Source organism: Myotis yumanensis, unplaced genomic scaffold (genome assembly GCF_028538775.1).
Source record: "Myotis yumanensis isolate MYYU_CA2020_CCGP unplaced genomic scaffold, mMyoYum1.0.hap1 SCAF_1, whole genome shotgun sequence".
Lineage (NCBI taxonomy): Eukaryota > Metazoa > Chordata > Mammalia > Chiroptera > Vespertilionidae > Myotis > Myotis yumanensis.
In genome coordinates, this window is record NW_027223752.1 from 1,581,084 (window position 1) to 1,599,620 (window position 18,537).

The 18,537-nt window shown below is 65.3% G+C and overlaps 1 protein-coding gene across 6 annotated transcripts in view; it reads right to left on the bottom strand.

Moving 5' to 3' along the window:
* The window catches only part of AHNAK2 (AHNAK nucleoprotein 2), a 40,887-nt gene extending 25,312 nt beyond the window's left edge, over positions 1 to 15,575 (bottom strand). For 5 of the 6 annotated variants that reach the window (XM_070411709.1, XM_070411706.1, XM_070411716.1 and 2 more), the window contains exon 1: positions 15,509 to 15,575. In XM_070411709.1, coding sequence (XP_070267810.1) covers positions 15,509 to 15,563 — 55 coding nt within the window. In that variant the 5' untranslated portion in view covers positions 15,564 to 15,575. Of the gene's footprint in view, positions 1 to 8,354; positions 8,385 to 15,508 lie in introns of those variants that run through there. The other variant, XM_070411701.1, reaches the window with a different exon arrangement.
* Positions 15,576 to 18,537: the final 2,962 nt, after the last annotated feature.

Below are 18,537 nucleotides of genomic sequence, written 5' to 3' on the forward strand. Positions count from 1 at the left end.
AGGACGGCTGCATGCGGCTCATTGACAATGTCCCAGCCCCGGCTGGCCTGTCGGTTGGTTGAGCATCGTCCCACGAGCCAAAAGGTCGCTGGTTGGAATCCTAGCCAGGCCTGCGGGAGGCAGCCAACTGATGTCCCTCTCTCTCTCTCTCTCTCTCTCTCTCTCTCTCATCAATAAAGACATATTTTTAAAAAGTCTCAATAAGTGCAAAATGATTTAAGCCACCGAGGTGTTTCTCTGGCGCCCAGTGGGGCTGAGGCCGTGCGGTGTAGACAGACAGAAAGTCCTGCGTAGACCACGCTCCGGGTGCTCAGCCGGCTTCTGACAGGCAGGCAAGTTATTTCAAAAGAGAAACAATCGCTTCCCCACAGCGGTGCCGGGTCGACAGGATATGTGTTTGGGGGGAACCCGGGCCTTTACCTGACATCACACATGGGAATGAATTTACAGGAGTCACGGAGCTAAGTGCGGCCGAAGGCTACAAACCAGGCAGGAGGCCCGGGAGGAGTGTGGGGCCGCCAGCGGGACACAGAGGCGTGACTCGTAAGAGAAAGCGGGTTAAGCACGTTCCGGCTTAGGGAAGCACCTCTGGTCTGGAGAGGCATCCTTTTTGTAAAGTTTTGGGTTTGTTTGTTTTTTTTGGTTGATTGATTTTCGAGAAGGGAAGAAGTGGGGAGAGAGAGAGGCATCAGTTTGTTACTCCACCCACCCATGCATTCATTGGCTGACTCCCCTACGTGCCCTGATCAGGGATCGAACCCGCAACCTTGGCTTTGGGGGACGACGCTCTAACCACTGAGATACCCGACCAGGGTGGAAATTCTTCAGGAAATGAAAAAGCAACGCATGTGTCTGACAAAGGACTGGCACCGGAACCACAGCAGGACAGAAAAAGACAAGACACGCCATTAAACATGGGCAAAAGAGCCCGGCCTGTGTTGCCCAGTGGTTAAGACTCAACCTAGGAACCAGGAGGTCACGGTGAGATTCCCCGTCAGGGCACAGGCCCGGGTTGTGGGCTCCATCCCTGGGCGGCAGGGGGGGGTGGGGGGGGCATGCAGGAGGCAGCCGATCCATGATTCTCTCTCATCATTGATGTTTCCAACTCTCTCTCCCTCTCCCTTCCTCTCCGAAATCAATACAAATATATTGCGTGGGGGGGGGAATGGGCAAAGGTTTGAACAGACACATCCCAAATATGCACCAATAGCACAAGACCAGACGCAGTCGGCATCGGCAGTCACCAGGCAACTGCAAATTCAGACCAAGGGAACGGACCAAACTCCCAGGAGCAGACAGACAGACAGACAGACAGCAGGCCCTTCCGTAGCCGGGAGCCCCTGGCACCCAAATGGAAACATGCTCCTGGCGCCCCCACATCGGCCGCAGGAAGTGTGCGCTGCCTGGGAGGGGCAGAGCCGAGCGGGCGGTTTAACAATCCAGGCCCTGGCCGGTGGCTCAGTGGGTAGAGCCCGGCCCTCGGACACAAGGGCCCCAGGTCCCATTCCGGTCAAGGGCACGGACCTCGGTTGCAGGCTCCTCCCCAGCCCAGGCCCTGGTCGGGGCGCATGCAGGAGGCAACCCATCCATGTTTCTCTCCCATCATGTCTGTCTCTCCCTCTCCCCTCCCTTCCACTTTCTCTAATATCAGTGGGAAATAGCCTTGGGTGAGGATTAACAACAGCAAACGCAAAAACCAAACTTCCCAAGACGAAGGAAACGACCTGGGTGAGGGAAACAGCCCTCAACCAGGACCCGCGTGGCCCGAAAAGCCACCGGACGCCGAAAAGAGCTTCTGTTAGTCAAAGGGCACCTGGGGGGGGGGGGGGGGTGAAAGGTCAAGCCGTCCCTGGGCGAAGAGACACGACAGTTTGCCAGGCAGCCCCCCCCCAGTGCACAGGGAGCTGCACCCCAAAGGGAGAGACGCCGGCGCAACTGAAAAACGGGCAGGAAAACACTGGGCTAGCGACTCACAGGGAAGTCCAGGGGGCAGCCATGGGGGCGGGGGGGCGGGAGGGGTCAGCTGACCCAGGAGGGGCCCAGCACCCTTGTCCTCAGGACACGCCCGTCCTCCACTGCATGCCGGGGGACCGCCCCCCCTCCCCCGCACTGGAGGAGCCGGCGGCCTCTAACAGACGGCCCCCAACGCGGCCCCCGGCACCCGGTCAGTGCCAGGCACCAGGGGCGCCACGTCCATCACCAGGAGAGCGAGTCCAGCCAGGTGGCTCAGACCTAGGAGCCAGGAGGTCACAGTTCGATTCCCAGTCAGGACACAGACCCACAGAGACAGTGACCAGTCTCCCCCCCGCCCCTTATTCTCTCTCTAAAAAGCAATTTTAAAAAATCTTTTTAGAAAATAAGAAAGGGAGGAGAAACCAAGATGGCGGCATAGGTAAACACTGGAAATTGCTGCCTTGCACAACCACTTCAAAACTACAACTAAAAGACAAAACGGACATCATCCAGAACCACAGGAAGGCTGGCCGAGTGGAAATTCTACAACTAGAAGGAAAGAGAAAAGCACACTGAGACTCAGGAGGTGCGGAAGTAAAGTGCAGAGGTACGGAGGCGCACGCGGAAAGGGCGGGCAACTGAGGACACGGCTGTCTTTTTCAATCGGGAGGGAGTCTCAAGCTCCCAACTGCTCTGAACTCCAGTTCCGGGCGAGTCTCTGGGGACCCAGACTCATACGGGGAGAAACTGGACTGTCTGGCATCGGGCGGAACTTGAGGGCGGGTTTCTCAGAGGTGCTTGCAGTGGTTACTGCTGGGACACTGAGACCCGGGGCCTCTTAGGGCAGGGCTGAGGATCAGCCATAGCTGCTTGCTCTGCCCTGTTGATTCCCTGAGACCCCGCCCCACCCAAGCTGTGCACAGAGGCTTTTGCATATGAATGCCTAACAATCTAAAATTACCTAACAAACTGCAGCTGGGTCAGAGAGACCCAGAACATCCAAAAGAAGGCCCAAGGCCCCACAGCAGCTTGCACTGCTTCACAGCTGGGCCTCATCTGGGCACCTGCAAACCGCAAACAAAGAAGAGGAATCTGCAGATCTCTCCATAGCTCCTGCTGGGTAGCCTCAGGCAGAGGCTAAATTAGCACCTTCTTAGAGATCCAAGAGCCAGTGTACCCAGTGGTCAGAGTAGGACCATCCAGATTACAACTCCTCAGATCCATAAGGGACACACTCAGGGGGCAGACTCAGTGAGCACCAAAGCCCCACTGAAGCAAGTCTTGCCCCAGAAGGGTGTCTCCAGCACAGAAGTTCTCCCACTGTAGACACAGCTGATCCTCACAGCCAATTGGCCTGGAGGTCAATTCCTCCCAGTGATACCTACAACAATCAAGGCTTAACTACAACAAGACTGTGCACAAAGCCCACAAGGGGATGCACCAAGAGTGTCCACCTCAGGTAACTGGGGAGGCTGAGCCACTGGGCCCTGTAGGACACCTAGCACAGAAAACCACTCTATCAACACAAGGAAGCTGACAAAATGCGGAGACAAAGAAACAGGACACAAATGACAGAAATGGAGGAAAGCAAACTACTGGATATAGAGTTCAAAACCACGGTTATAAGGTTTTTCAAGAATTTTCTAGAAACCGCCGATAAATTTAGTGAGATCTTTGAAGATATGAAAAAGGACCAAGTAGAAATTAAGCATACACTGACTGAAATAAAGAATAATATACAGAGATCCAACAGCAGACAAGAGGATCCCAAGAATCCAGTCAAAGATTTGAAATATGAAGAAGCAAAAAATACCCAACCGGAAAAGCAAAAAGAAAAAAGAATCCAAAAGTATGAAGATAGTGTAAGGAGCCTCTGGGACAACTTCAAGCGCACCAACATCCGAATTATGGGGGTGCCAGAAGAAGAGAGACAGCAAGATATTGAAAACCTATTTGAAGAAATAATGACAGAAAACTACCCCCACCTGGTGAAAGAAATAGACTTACAAGTCCAGGAAGCGCAGAGAACCCCAAACAAAAGGAATCCAAAGAGGACCACACCAAGACACATCATCATTAAAATGCCAAGAGCAAAAGACAAAGAGAGAATCTTTTTTTTTTTTAAGTTTTTTTAAAAATATATTTTATTGATTTTTTACAGAGAGAAAAGGAGAGAGATAGAAACATCGATGAGAGAGAAACATCGATCAGCTGCCTCCTGCACACTCCCCACTGGGGATGTGCCCGAAACCCAAGGTACATGCCCTTGACCGGAATCTAACCTGGGACCCTTCAGTCCGCAGGCTGACACTCTATCCACTGAGCCAAACTGGTTTCGGCAAGACAAAGAGAGAATCTTAAAAGCAGCAAGAGAAAAACAGTCGGTTACCTACAAGGGAATACCCATATGACTGTCAGCTGATTTCTCAACAGAAACTTTGCAGGCCAGAAGGGAGTGGCAAGAAATATTCAAAGTGATGAATAGCAAGAACCTACAACCAAGATTACTTTATCCAGCAAAGCTATCATTCAGAATTGAAGGTCAGATAAAGAGCTTCACAGACAAGGAAAAGCTAAAGGAGTTCATCACCACCAAACCAGTATTATACGAAATTCTGAAAGGTATCCTTTAAGAAGAGGAAGAAGAAGAAAAAGGTAAAGATACAAATTATGAACAGCAAATACACATCTATCAACAAGTGAATCTAAAAATCAAGCGAATAAATAATCTGATGAACAGAATAAACTGGTGAATATAATAGAATCAGGGACATAGAAAGGGAGTGGACTGACTATTCTCGGGGGGAAAGGGGTGTGGGGGTGTGGGAAGAGACTGGACAAAAATCGTGCACCTATGGATGAGGACAGTGGGGGGTGAGGGCAGAGGGTGGGGCGGGAACTGAGTGGAGGGGAGCTATGGGGGGAAAAAAGAGGAACCAATGTAATAATCTGAACAATAAAGATTTTAAACATTTCCCACTAAAAAAAAATTAAAAAAAATAAGAAAGAAAACAGTGGTGGGTTTTGTCCCGTGGAACGTCCTGGCAAGGCACGCGGACGAACGGTGCCCGGGCGTGTGGATGAAGTTTGGCAACACGGCGCCGAGCCAAAGGGGCTGGTTTCCAGAAAAACATTCCCCGCTCCCTGCGAGTGAAATGCGGAAACCGGGACGTGATGCCAATAAAACTGAACGTTCAGAGGAACTGGACGCAGCCCTAGGGGGACGCTGGCCACCTGCCGGGAAGACAATGGTCTGTGCTGACTCAGCCCCCAAACCCGACCCACTTCCCTCCACTCCGGGGGAGAAATAGCGAAGCTCCCACCGCCCTGAGCACCCGCCGCTGGAGATTGTGGGGGGGAGGCAGCGGCGGGGAGGGGGTCCCTCCAGAGCAGATGGGAAGCCGGTGCTGGGGGAGGGTGAGTTTGGCAGCTGCTCTCTGGCCAATTTGCTGTGTGACCCTGAGGGAGCCTGTCCCCTCTCTGAGCCTTGATTTCCCTGGAAATGTCCCAGGGCCACCCCGGCCACCCAGGAGCACTGGGCCGGGGGAGGGGGATAGGGGTGATGGGGGGTAGGGGGGGAGCAATGGGGAGGGGGGAGCTCGGGGAGCAGAGCGCGTCCTGGACCCCGATTCTGGCCTTGTGGGGGGAGGGGTGGGAACCGGACCCCATCCTGCGGAGCCCGCTCCCCCCCCCCCCCCCCACAGCCGATCCCACTCTCTCGGGCGGTGGTTTCCCTTCCAGACCCTCACCCACCCCCACAGTGAGTGAGTGTGGGCAGGCGGTGGGGAAACTGAGGCCGAGGGGAAGCCGCCTGCCCGGGGCCGGCCAGCAGGGGGGCCGCTGGGCTGGACAGTGGAAGGTCCTGCCGGGGCCAGGGCACAGGGGCCCAGCGGAGGGTGGGCAGGGAGCGCCCGCAGCCCAGAAACCCGCCCCCCTCCCCAGCGCAGCCTGACTCTGAGTCACAACAAAACAAGGCCGAGACGCCCTCCTGGGCAGGCAGCCGGCAGGCGCGTCCGTGCCCGAGGGGGCGGCGCTGGCACGGATCTGGGAAAGGCCCTGGGACCAGGCAGGGGGTGGCCCCGGAGAGCGGGGCTCGGGCTGGGCGCCGTGCGGGGGGTGCCCTGTGCAGGGGCACCGCGGTGGGAGGGCCCCTGAGAAGCTGTGCCCCAAACCGGCTCCAGGGGGCATCGTGGGCGCTAGGGCCGGGAGGACGGTGCTGACAGCTGGAGGCGGGCACACCCCGGCTGGGAAGCCGAGGTGGGAGGGTCCTGCCCCAGGCAGGTCCGGTCCTCCCGCACAGCCACCCCTCGCTGGCAGGGAGCCCTCCACCGAGCCCTCGCCGGGGGGCCAGGAGCAGGCTGGGGGCAGTGTGGGGGTTGCCAGGCTGCAGTTCCAGCTCTGGGTCCCTCTGCGAGCCCGAGGGAGAGCCCGGCTGCCCAGGGGCACCACCAGGAAGGAGGAAATGCTGGCTGCCTGGCAAGGCAGGTGCCAGGCCCCACAGGCCCGGCGGAGGGACCAGGAGGGCGCCCAGGCCCCGAGCATCTCGCTGCCGTCCTGTCCTGAGGGCACCCCCCCTCCCCCCAGCGCGGGCGTCCCATCAGCGGCCTGACCGGGCCAGGCCCCACCCGCAGCCCGAAGACAGGAGAGGCCCGGCCCGCAGTCCCCTCAGATAGTGATGACGATTATAAGGGCACCAGAGCCCCACTTCACAGGGGGGACCTGCAGGTGACATGCCCCTCCCCCTCCTCCTGGCTCAGGGCCCCGCCCCAACCCTCTGCAGCTTCAAACGCCACCAGATCAGGCCTTAAACACTCCAGGGAGGAGGCCCTGGACTTGGGGTGCATGGAGGGGGTACCCCTTCATCCCGAAAGCTGCAGTCCCAGGAATTGGAATTTGGGGGAGGGGGCGTGCCAGGAAGTGGCAGAGCACAGGCCTGCGGGAGGGAGAGGGGACCTGGAGGGGCCATGCCCAGTGGGAGTCCCGTGGGCGGCAATGGTGCTGAAACCAAACCCCAGTTTGCATCCAAACAGCCACTGGCCCAGCACAGGCCTCCAGGTGGGGCCAGGTGTGGTGGGCGCGTTTGCATGTTCCCCGGGCAACGGTGGGGCCTGAGACCTGCTGGGAGGAGAGCTGCCATGGGGCCCCCAGATGGTGGCCTGAGAGGTCGTGGGGGGCGGGGAGGTCAGGGGGGGAGAGGGGTGGACTAGTGTGTTTGGGCCTAGGACCCTGCTTCAAGCTCCGGTGCACGAGCCGGGCAGAGGTGGGAGTGACCCCACGCCCCCGTAGGCTCCCCCAGGACACAGCCCCCTCGCCCTGGAGCTGCACGAGGACAGTGCTGGGCTCAGCTGACCGGTCATGAGACCGCCAGACTCTCGAGATAACTGTGGCCAGGAGGCCGGGCTCCGGCTGTGCCCCCTGGCTCCAGGGGGGCCGGGACCAGCCTGGGTCTCCGAGATCTGGGGGGGCTCACGCCTCCCCACCAGCCCTCAGCAGGTCAGCCACCCCATCAGGGGTCACAGGACACCCTTTCCACAGCACCCCTCAAAGCTCCCTGCTACCTCCTGGTCAGCGAGGCTCAGGGCCCCCCAAGCCACACGGCCGCCCGCACTGCTGCGCCTGCACCCCAACCTTCCGAGCTCTCCCCTCACCCCTGAGCTTCTCACACTGTTTCCTCTGCCAACTCACAGACCCACCCGGCCACCTGCCACCCCTTCCGGCCACTGCCAGCTCCCTGGTCCCCCACTCTGCTCACCCAGCGCCAGAGCCAGGCACGCAGTAGGTGCATAATAAGTGCTGGAGCAGGGAGTGATGCAGGAAGAAGGGAGGAGCGGGCAGATCTCCTGGACCGAGCTGGGCCCTGCCCAGCCCAAGGGCGCAGCCGAGTTTCGGGGACTGAGAGGGGCAGCCGGTGGGCTCAGGGCTCAGCGCATCTCCTGCAGTAACTGGGGAGACTGAGGCAGCCCCCAACTCCACGGGCCCAACAGCCAAAGGCGTGGCCACCCCAGAGGGGCCCCGGGGGCAGAGCCTGCTTTTCTCTCGGGGCTGAGAGGCCAGCCCCCAGGTGCCCAGCACAGGGCGGCCCCTGACAGTGGCTGACCCCTTGGCCCCAGGCCCACCTGTCCCCTTTAAGTAAGCGGGCGGCTGCCTGAACGCCCTCCACAAACTCTAGGGGCCCCAGATGCCAAACAAGTTCAGGAGCCCCCCCAGGTCACATGGGCCAACTTGGGGGAAGCCCCTCCAACAGCAGGGGGGCAGGGCAGGGGGCAGGGAGTGTGCAGCCCAGCTCTGCCCCCCGCCGGGCCCCACAGACCTGCAGGTGCCATGCAGGTCCTGGGAGGGGCAGGGGCAGGGGCAGGGGCGGGGGGGGGCAGGGGGGACGGGGCACAGCTGCAGCCACTTACCAAGCCCACGTCCTCTCAGCTCGCCCAGGAGTGAGATCCCCAGCCCGTGGCTCGCCCAGCTGCCCTCCTGGGCCCCTCCCTGCGATGCCCCTCCCTCAGGCCTCCTCCCAGGCTGGCCCAGAGCCCCACCAGAGGGAGGGGGCCGCCCCTCCCCCAGCCCCCCCAGCCCGAGCAGCTGACTGGGGAAGGAAACACCGCCGCCCGGCGTGGGGATGTCTGAGTCACCGCACCCACGGCCCCGCCCAAGCCAGGCCAGTTCTGCCCGGCCCGGCCGGCCCACGCCTGCCTCGGACAGACTCGGGTGTCAGATGGGACCCTCGGACAGGCCGCACGCAGCCCCCTGCCTCAGCCTCCCAGTCGGTGCCCTTCCTGGAGGGGCCGAGACGGGCACGATCCTGCTCCATCTGGGGCCTCAGGCTGCGGAGACCCCTGCCCGTCAGGCCAGCCCTGCAGCAGCCGGGCCACCGAGGCCAGACAGGGCTGGGCCAGCCCACCCGCGGGACCTGGGGGGAGTGGCCGTGGCCTGCCTGTGCCCCCAGAGGGCAGCCGGACCCCAGGCCCTCTCAGCCCACGCTCAGCAGGCCCTGCCACTCGGAGCTCTGGGAGGCGGCGGGAGAGCAGGCACCAGGGGACCAGCAGCTTCACACCCCCACCCAGTCATCTGCCGAGAAGTGGTGGCTGGGAATCCACACCCCCACACCCCCACACGCCCGCCGGCCGAAGACCCCAGGTCCCCAGCTCCCCAGAGGTCCGACCGCCTGGCCTGCCACCTCTGTCACCTCCCCCTGCCGTCCTCGGGGACCAGCCCACACCCGGTGAGGGCTCCTCCCAGCTCCGGGAGCCCCGGCAGGCCGGCAGGTGCAGGCCCGGGCAGGCCGGCACACGCCGTGCGCTCCAGCATCTGCTGCACCAGGCCGTCCGCCCTCGCCCCGGGGCCTGCAGGGGGGCCGCTGGCTGGGGCGCTGCATCCCACGCAGGTCGCAGCAGGCGGCAGCGGGCTGGGGGCAGCGAGTGGTCAGGGAGGGCAGTGGTGGCTGCAGGCTGGGGCCCTGACAGCCGGGCCCCCAGGCACAAAAGCGGCTGCTGGAGAGGGCCCCCCCCCCCCCCGGGCAAGGAGCCGGGAGCAGTGGGAGGTGGGGCGCCGGACAGAGAAGGGCCCTGGCTCCTCCGAGGGCTCCCCGAGAAAGCTCCAGCCCCCGCGCAGGGAGCCCAGGTGGGCAGAAGGGCCAGAGGCCCTGGGGTGTGCCAGCCGGGCCCCTCCTGGCCGCCTCCGCCCCTCAAACCTTAACAGCCACAAACAACTTTACTGCCGGGGAGAGAGGACAGCAGCCAGGCCTGCCGCCGGTGAGGCCACCCCTCCCTCCCACGGCCGCACGCTCTCACCTGGGAGCTCCTTGTTTACAGCCCGACGCCCCACAAACCCTCACCGCCCCCCGGGGCCGGTCGGGGCGCTGGCTGTCTCGGTGGCGGAGGCTGAGCCTAGCTAGGAGCAGGAGGGGCTGGCAGGGGGCAGGGTCGCCGCACCCCCTCCTCAGCCTGGGGCCCCGTCTCCTGAACCCCACAGCCTCCTTGACCTCAGGCCCTGCACCATGGGGTCGCCTTGGTCAGGCCCCCACCTGGGAAGCCGAGGGCGGCACCTCCAGCCCTTCTGCTCTGGGGCCTGCGGGCTGGGCCCTCCCTGACCCCCCAGGCTCGGTCCCCCCACCACAGGCCCTGCCTCAGGCCTTTGCTCATGCCCCCGGCTGGGCCTGAAGCGCCCTCCCAGCTTGGACGGGACCCCCCACCCCCACCCCGGACCCCACCCCCCGGGGCAGCACCAGCAGCCAGGCGGCCGGGCCGTGCACTGTGGCTCCCAGATGGACCGACAGGGGGTGGGTGGTGGCAGGACTCGGGCCGCACGGGCCGGGAACCCTGGGCAGGGAGGGAGGGAGGGTCTGGCTGGGAGCACGGGGCTCAGGGTCAAGACCACCGTGAGGCTCAAGCCAAGGGGCAGCCCTCACAGCTGCCCCAGCTGGCTCCAGTCCTGCAGGGCCGTGCCTGGCCCCCAGCAGGGAAGGGCGCTGAGCAGGCCCTGCCCGACCCCTGGCCCCCCCGCGACCGTCCTGGCAGGCAGGCTCGGAGCTGCAGCGCGTGGGCCTGAGCCCCCTGCCCGGCCTGTGCCCGCGGTGGCCCCTGCAGAGTCCCCTGGAAGGCGGCTGCAGGCGGGAGGGCAGGGCCAGGGGCAGCTGATAGTGAATCAGCTGGCACGTCGGCCGGGACCGAGCGTGCCATTCTCAGGGGATGTGTCACGAGGCGCCCTCGGGTGCGGGCGCCACCCAGGAGCAAGGCCTGCTGGGAAGGGGCCGCCCTGGAGGGTCCTCCAGCCTGGCCCCGTGAGGCCGCCCTCGGCCCGCCCCCGAGGGTCCAGCAAGGCCGGCAGCTCTTGGGAAAGGAGGGTCCGGCGGGGCCGAGGGCGGCGGGAGGGCAGATTCCAGGGGACGTGGTCGGACGCACCGCGCAGCTCCCCAGAGGCCAGTGGGCTGAGCCGCCCCCCACCCGCTGTGCCCGCGGGAAGGCGAGGCCCCGTGAGGCCCCGCCAGCCTCCCTCGAGCCTCGCTGTGCTCTCAGCCGTGGACAGCCCCCCACCCCACCCCCGACCCCGGGCCAGGCCGGATGCGGCTGGAGGACCCTCCCCAGGACTCAGCAGCTCCAGGCGGGTCCACCCCAGCGCCCCCCCCCCCCCCATGAGCCTGCGAGGCCGCCCTCCCGTGGGCCCCGGGGCAGCAGGGGCTCCTGCGGCTCCTGAGGGGCAGGGACCAGCCGTGGGAGGGGGGCACAGGGGGGCTGCCTCCGCCCCACCCCACCTCCCAGCTGTGGGCCCAGGTCCACTTTTCCATTTTAGAAAGTGCTTCTGCCATTAAATATTCATCCCAGCGGGGCAGGCCTTTGGCTCCCGGCCCCTGGGCTTCCAAAAAAAGAAAAACGCAGGGAGCCCTGGAGGTGCCGGCAGGGGCTGGGGGGGGGGGGGGGGCTGGCAGAGACGCCCCCAAGGCTCTGACCCCCACAGGTGGCAGCTGCCTTGGAGTGGAGATGTGGGTGGGGGTCAGGGAGGCAGCTGTTCTCCCCGGGTGCACACCCAGACCGCTCTGGGCTCACCCCAGCTCCCCTCTCAGCCCTCAGCCCCCCATCTTCTTGTCCAGCCTCCCCGCCCCCCCCCAGGACCCGCCCTGAAACCCTTTGGAGTGTCCTGGTGCCCTCAAAAGAGCCCTCCCTCCTGACAGCCTGGCCCCCGCCCGCTCCCCTGAACCCCCACCCTGTTGGCCACTTGCTGCTCCCCCAGCCAACACTCCCCAGGCCTCCTGCACGTGCGCTGTCCCCGTCTGACAGCCTTCCTCCGAGGAGCCCTCCCTGACTGCTCCTGCCCCTGAGGCTGCCTGACTCCCTCTGCTGCATGACCTCCACGTCCCCGGCCCTCCCCTTGGAAGGCAGACAGACCCCCTCACATGAGCTCTGAGCGCAGGGTCCGCCTCCTCCCAGGCAGAGGACCAAGCTGCGAAGGTCTGGGTTTTCAGCCCTGAAGTGGGTGGCAGGGCCCCCAGATGGCCACTGCCTCACCCCACCTGCCGGTGGCTCACCCCAGGCCAAACCTAAAACACAGGGGCCTTCAACAAAGGCTGAGTCCTGGGGCGGGTCCTCCAGCTGCCCCGGAAGGAGGCAGAGAGGGTCAGAGCCTGAATGAGCGCGGGTGGACCCAGCAGTCAGGAGGCCTTCCTGGAAGAGGCGGCTCCTGGCTGGTCCAGGACAGAAGAGCTGGGACCGAGGGAGACAAGGCCACAAGGGCATTCCTGCCGCAGGTCCACACACCATGGGCCCAGGTGGGGGGGCACACGCTGCTTAAGTGCCCAGGGGAGGCGGGGCCTCTGGGCACTGGACCTGTGGAGCCCCTTTCCCAGGACTTGGGGCGCGCGCCGAGCTGTCCCAGACCCAGGGGCGCTGTCAGGGGCACAGCCATCCCCAGCAGTGGCTTTGAGAGTCCGTCTCATGAAGGGGTCGGGAGGGTTGGCACCTGGGCCAAGATGACCTCGCCTGCCTCCTCCTCCACGCCCACCCCTGCCCGGTGGGGCGGGGCTGAGCCGGCACCAGTCATTCGTCACCGCGTAAAGCATGCGACATGGCCGCTCCGGGCCCTGCAGAGGCCAGAGAGCCTCCACGCTGCTCCTAGCCTCAGTGTCCCCATCTGCAAAATGGGGACACAGCCCTGCACTAGTGTGGACGGCGCAAAGGCTGCCTGCCCGGCTGCCAGGCTCTGCCTGACCTTGGACGTGGCAGCTGTGGTCACTCCTGTTCACAGATGCAAGATCCAGTCCCCCCAGTCCCCCCAGTCCCCCCAGTCCCTCCAGTCCCCCCAGTCCCCCCAGCCCCCCCAGCCCCCCCAGCCCCTCCAGTCCCCCCAGTCCCCCCAGTCCCCCCAGTCCCCCCAGTCCCTCCAGTCCCCCCAGCCCCCCCAGTCCCTCCAGTCCCCCCAGTCCCCCCAGTCCCCCCAGCCCCTCCAGTCCCCCCAGTCCCCCCAGTCCCCCCAGTCCCTCCAGTCCCCCCAGTCCCCCCCAGTCCCCCCAGCCCCCCCAGTCCCCCCAGCCCCCCCAGTCCCTCCAGTCCCCCCAGTCCCCCCAGTCCCCCCAGTCCCTCCAGTCCCCCCAGCCCCCCCAGCCCCTCCAGTCCCCCCAGTCCCCCCAGTCCCTCCAGTCCCCCCAGTCCCCCCAGTCCCTCCAGTCCCCCCAGTCCCCCCAGTCCCCCCAGTCCCTCCAGTCCCCCCAGTCCCCCCAGTCCCTCCAGTCCCCCCAGTCCCCCCAGTCCCCCCAGTCCCTCCAGTCCCCCCAGTCCCCCCAGTCCCCCCAGTCCCTCCAGTCCCCCCAGTCCCCCCAGTCCCTCCAGTCCCTCCAGTCCCTCCAGTCCCCCCAGTCCCCCCAGTCCCCCCAGTCCCTCCAGTCCCCCCAGTCCCTCCAGTCCCTTCAGTCCCTCCAGTCCCCCCAGTCCCTCCAGTCCCCCCAGTCCCTCCAGCCCCTCCAGCCCCTTCAGTCCTGGGCTGTGCAGGAGGACGGGGCCTAGGGGGTGGGGGGGCCAGCACTGCCCTGCCCTTGGGGAGGCCTTGGCATTCCCAGAGCCCCCCAGCCCCGGCATGGTCAGCACTGGCCTCCCTGGCCCTGGTGGGAGCTTCTCCGGTACAGGCTCAGGCCAAGCCAGGGCTCTCAGGTGTAAGGCCGGTCCCGGGCCGGAGGTCAGAGGCTCCCGATCAGCCCAGCTGCCCACGCCCTGCTGTGCCTCAGGAAGGAACCCGTGGCCCCGGGATAGGAAGGGATGTGACCACTGGAGCCATCGCAGGTGAAGGATTCGGGGTCTTGCATGGGGGTGGGGGTGGCACGGGACATTCTGGAAGAGGGAAGGGTCACCTGGGAGGGCGGTTCGGGGTGTGGGGAGGGAGCTGGACCTGGTCTGGTGCAGGGAGGCTGGGTGTGTTCCCTGCACAGCCACCAGGGGGCAGCCTTTACACGCAGGCTGGACGGGACATGGCTCTCTCCCCCTAGACATTGGATAGGGGTGCAGACCCGCCCTGCCTGGCTGGTGCAGGGGGCAGGCTTGGGTGGGTGGAGAGACCAGGGCGTGTGGTCCCTCGGAGCCTGCCAGGGAGGCATCTCAGCTGGAAAAGGCCTGGACCAAGCCCCTGGGGCCTTATCAGGGATGCAGGCTCCGCCTCCTACGCAGGGGCGAGACCTGTGTGCTGGGCACACACACTCACACACACACACCCCCCGGCTCTGATGCAGCAGGTCTCCCACCACTGCCCGCCAGAGGCACTGACCTCCATCCCTGAGAGCGGACGCCTAGCTGGACGCCAGGAGGCCAGGGAACCACCAAAATCAAGCAGAGAATGAGGGCCTCCAATGGGGAGGGGCCCAGGCCTCTGAGAGGCAGGAGGCCGGCGAGATGGACCCTCGAGCCTGCAGCCTGGGGCGGCCTCTGGGCTGAGGCAGAGCGACACCCCCCGTCCTTCAGGCCCCTCTGCTCTCCCTGGGATGTGCTGGATCCCAGGGACATGGGCCAGGGCCAGCCCTGGGGGAGGGGGCGGGGGCTGGGGGCTGTGGACCCACAGTGGCCGTCAGTCTCCGGCCGGCTCCCATTTGGGTGAGGGAGGCCCACACAGGAGGTCAGCTGGGCCTCGGTATCATCAGACAAATGGGGGGCAGGGGGGCCACGGCAGGTCTCACTGTGGCTGGAGGGTGTGCCCAGGCCAGGAGCACCCCGTCCCCGGCACCGGCAGCGCCATCTCCCTCATTGATCTGCTCTCCCCAGGAGGGGGGTCCAGCCTGCACCGAAGCCGCTGAGCCCAGCCCCCACCGGCAGCGGGCCAGGTGTCCGGGCGTGGCCAGGCTGCCGCAGCCCTGACCCGCATCCCTGACCCGCATCCCTGACCCGAGGCCGGGAGGACAGCCTCCGCCCCACCCTCCCTGCAAGACGCTGAGGGCCAGGCCTGGCAGACGGGGACAGAGAGCACCTGGCGGTCATCCCCAGGCCCGAGGCACAACACCCCCCTCCCCTCGCCTAGCACTAAGGCCTGACCTCTGACCCCCTCAGGTCCCTCACCAAACCCCAGACTTCAGGTCCATTCCTGCCACCGCCGCCACCGCCCAGGGGCCCGGCCGCATAGTAGCCACACCATGGACCCAGCCCCGCCAGCCGGGCAGTCCTGGACCGAGACCAACAGCCCTAAATCTTGCTCACCCCCAAAACGTGTTCGACCGCAGGGCTGGTGGCCACGGCCCTGCGCCCCACTCACACGTGCGGCATCTCTAGGGACAAGACCACCTCCCAGAGGGGACAGCAGGGGGACCGCGGCAGGGAGAGAGGTGGACAGTGAGGGACAGGGACAGGGGCAGGAGCCACAGCGTAAGATGAAGGGGCGACCGGGAGAGGCAGGTGAGCGATGGGAGGCGGGGACAGAGGCCCGGGTAACAGGCGAGGCCCGGGAGGAGGCAGGCAGAGACCGAGAGGCTCCCGAGACGCACGGACGCGCGCGGCACCGCGGGCCGGTCCCCGAGGCCCCCTCACCCCCGCCGGCAGCGCACCCAGCGCGGACCCACCCGCCCCGGGGAGCGGGCTGCAGGCGGGAGGAGGCGCACCGCTGCCGGGGGCTCCGGGCCAGGTGGGCAGCACCATGTGGAAGCAGTCGCACATCGCGGCGGCCGGGCGGGGCGGGCCGGCGGCGGCCCTCCGTTCAGTCGCTGGTCCGGATCCGGGCGCCGGCGGCCCGGGGCGGGGCGGGCGCCGCGCTCAGGCTCCGCTGCTCCGCGCTGCCGCTGACTGCCGGCCTCGGACTGCGGACCCAGCCCGCGCCCCCGACCCCGCCACCACCCGGACCCCGCCCCGGCCCGCCCCGGCCCGCCCCGGCCCGCCCAGCCCGCGCCCAGACACTGCGAGCGAGTGGGGGCCGTGCCGCCGGCCTCATTCAGCCCATTGGCTGCGGGGGCACAGGCCCCGCCCCCTGTTGCCCAGACCACGCCCACTACCCGCACCCACCAGGAGAGGGCCCGGAAAGGCCCCGCCCCTGTTGCTCAGACCACGCCCACTATCCGCTTCTACCAGGGGAGGGCCCGGCAGGCCCCGCCTCGAGGCCACGCCCCCATGTCCGCCCCGCCCACTTCGGACCTCTGGCTGGACCCCGCCCGCCCCTGGCTGGGCCCTGCCTGGCGCCCCCGGCCCCACTTTCCGGTCCGGAGAGGTGACTTTGGACCCTGCCAGGGAGGGGTCGACCGTGAGCCGCAGTCTTAGCGCCTCGTCCAGAGACGGGCATTGTCGTCACCGGCTGGGTGTGGGCGCCCTGGGGGGCTGCAGGGAGGGGGCTGTGACTCGGGATCTGACCCCCCCTGGAGGCCGTGGGGGGGGGGGGGTCCTGGAAGGCCCTGGGCCGATGGTCTCCGGGGCGGACAGTCTAGGCCACGCCCTCCGGAGAGCGGGAACAGAGGCAGCAGAGCAGTGTGTGCGCAGAGGACGGTGACCCGAGGCTGGTTCACCCGCCCGCAGGCCCGTGGGCGGGGCAGTGGGGGCTGAGGAAAGACCACCCCGTTGGGTGGGGGGTGCCTGGGGCAACTGCTGGAAGTCGGAGACCTCCGGGCGGGGGGGGGGGGGGAGGAGGAGCGGGTGGGCGATGGGAGGAGGGGTGTCGGGGGGGAGGGGAGCTGGTGAGGGCAGCAGGACAGTTGGGGGCCAGGGGTGCTATGCAGAGGGAGGCTCCCCTGGGGAAGTGGCCATCGAGTGGGGAGCCCCGGAGAGTTGTTTCCATGGGAGTCGGGGGTGAGGAGGCTCAGGCTGTGCCGGGCACCTTGGAGGGCAAGTCCTGCTGGGGTGGGGGTGGGAGGCGGGAGGGGGGCAGAACAGACCCAGGAGAGCACAGCTCCAAGGAGGGGCATTGGCGGGGCTGCCGGCTGGTGCAGGGACGGACAGATGGACACGCAGCCCCCTTTACTTGCAGGCCAGGCTGCAACAGAGGGCCACTCGACACACAGCCTTGAAACACACACACACACACACACACACACACACACACACGGCCCAATACCCTCGGCCCAATGTCCAAGGTACAGATCTGCTTGGACAGGGCCCCTGCACTCAGAGACAGGCACACGCACTCACACACATGCACCCACCCCGGCCCACCTGCTGGGATGGGACACACGTGTGTGCACACACACAGGCACACACATGCACGGCTCGCACGCACACGCAGGTGCACAGTGTCCTGGCTCCCTGGATGCACAGGGCCCAGGGCCCAGGTGAGCCGCTGCTGCATGACTCAGACTCCAGTTCCCGGCAGCCGGCCGCAGCCGGGCAGCCTTCCAGCGGCGGGTCGGACCGACGCGGCTTCACTGCCGGGAAGAGGCCCTGGCAGCCTCCTGCGTCTCCAGCCCATGGTTTGATGGGCACAGCCTGTCCTTCAGGAGGGGACACGGGCACGGTCTCACCCCTCCTGCCGTGGTGTCTTCTCTCAGGCTGGGCAGCAGCCCTGGGCCGGAGACCCTGCCCCCGCCTCCCCGGAGACCTGCCTTGCTCTGCTCGCAGTGAGTCAAGTCCGGCGTCTGTGCAAGTCTGTCGGGGGTCTCAGCCCGCCCGTCTGGCTGTGGGTGCCGGGGGACACGGGCAGTCTTAGGAGTCCTTGGGGCACAGCTCTGTGTCCTCACTGGCATGTGACCCTGGTGAAGTTGTGGGGACCCTGGGCCCCCACCCAAATGAAGCAGCCTCACTCCAGGTGACCAAGTGGCACATCCTGATTGTCAAGCAGGATGCACGCCCAGCAGCTCCGGGGCGGAGAGGGGGGCGGCTGGTGAGAGGCTGGGGCTGCCTGGCCTGAGCACCGAAGAAGGGGCTGAGCCAGGCACTGCTGGCCCCTATGCAGTTGGGTGGTCCCTGGGACCCCAGATTCAGGATTGGGGACAGGGACCCCCGCCCCAGGGCTGCCCCTGCCCCTCTCCTGCCTGCTCTGAAGCAGAGGCGTACACCACCTGCTGTGCTCACCCCCAGAACCCCCTAGCCCAGTGATGGTGAACCTATGACACGCGTGTCAGAGGTGACATGTGAACTCATTTTTTTGGTTGATTTTTCTTTGTTAAATGGCATTTAAATATATAAAATAAATATCAAAAATATGTCTTTGTTTTACTATGGTTGCAAACATCAAAAAATTTCTATATGTGACACGGCACCAGAGTTAAGTTAGGGTTTCTCAAAATGCTGACACGCTGAGCTCAAAAGGTTCACCATCACTGGCCTAGGGCCATGTGGGCCCCATTTTATCCCTGCCAGGCCCTGGCTCCACGGGCAGTGCACCCCACAGTGTGCAGAGGGAGACTGCCCAGAAGTTGGCTACTGCCCCCAGGCCAGCCTGACAGGCCCTGGCTCCTCCTGCTGGACCGCTCCCTGCCCCTCCCACCCCTCCTCCCGCCTGCAGGGCCCTGGAAGCCCAGCCTGGCCTCAGGATCCCAGGGCCCGACCCCCGGCCGAGGCCTGGCCACCTGCCTGCCGCAGAGCCCTGTGCTGCCAGGAGCTGCCGTCATCATTCTCAGCTGCAGCCTGTCCCAGCGTCCCCCTCTGGGGACAGATGCCCCACTTCAGACGGCCACAGCATCTGGGCGTGGCTCAGGAATCGCTGTCCCCC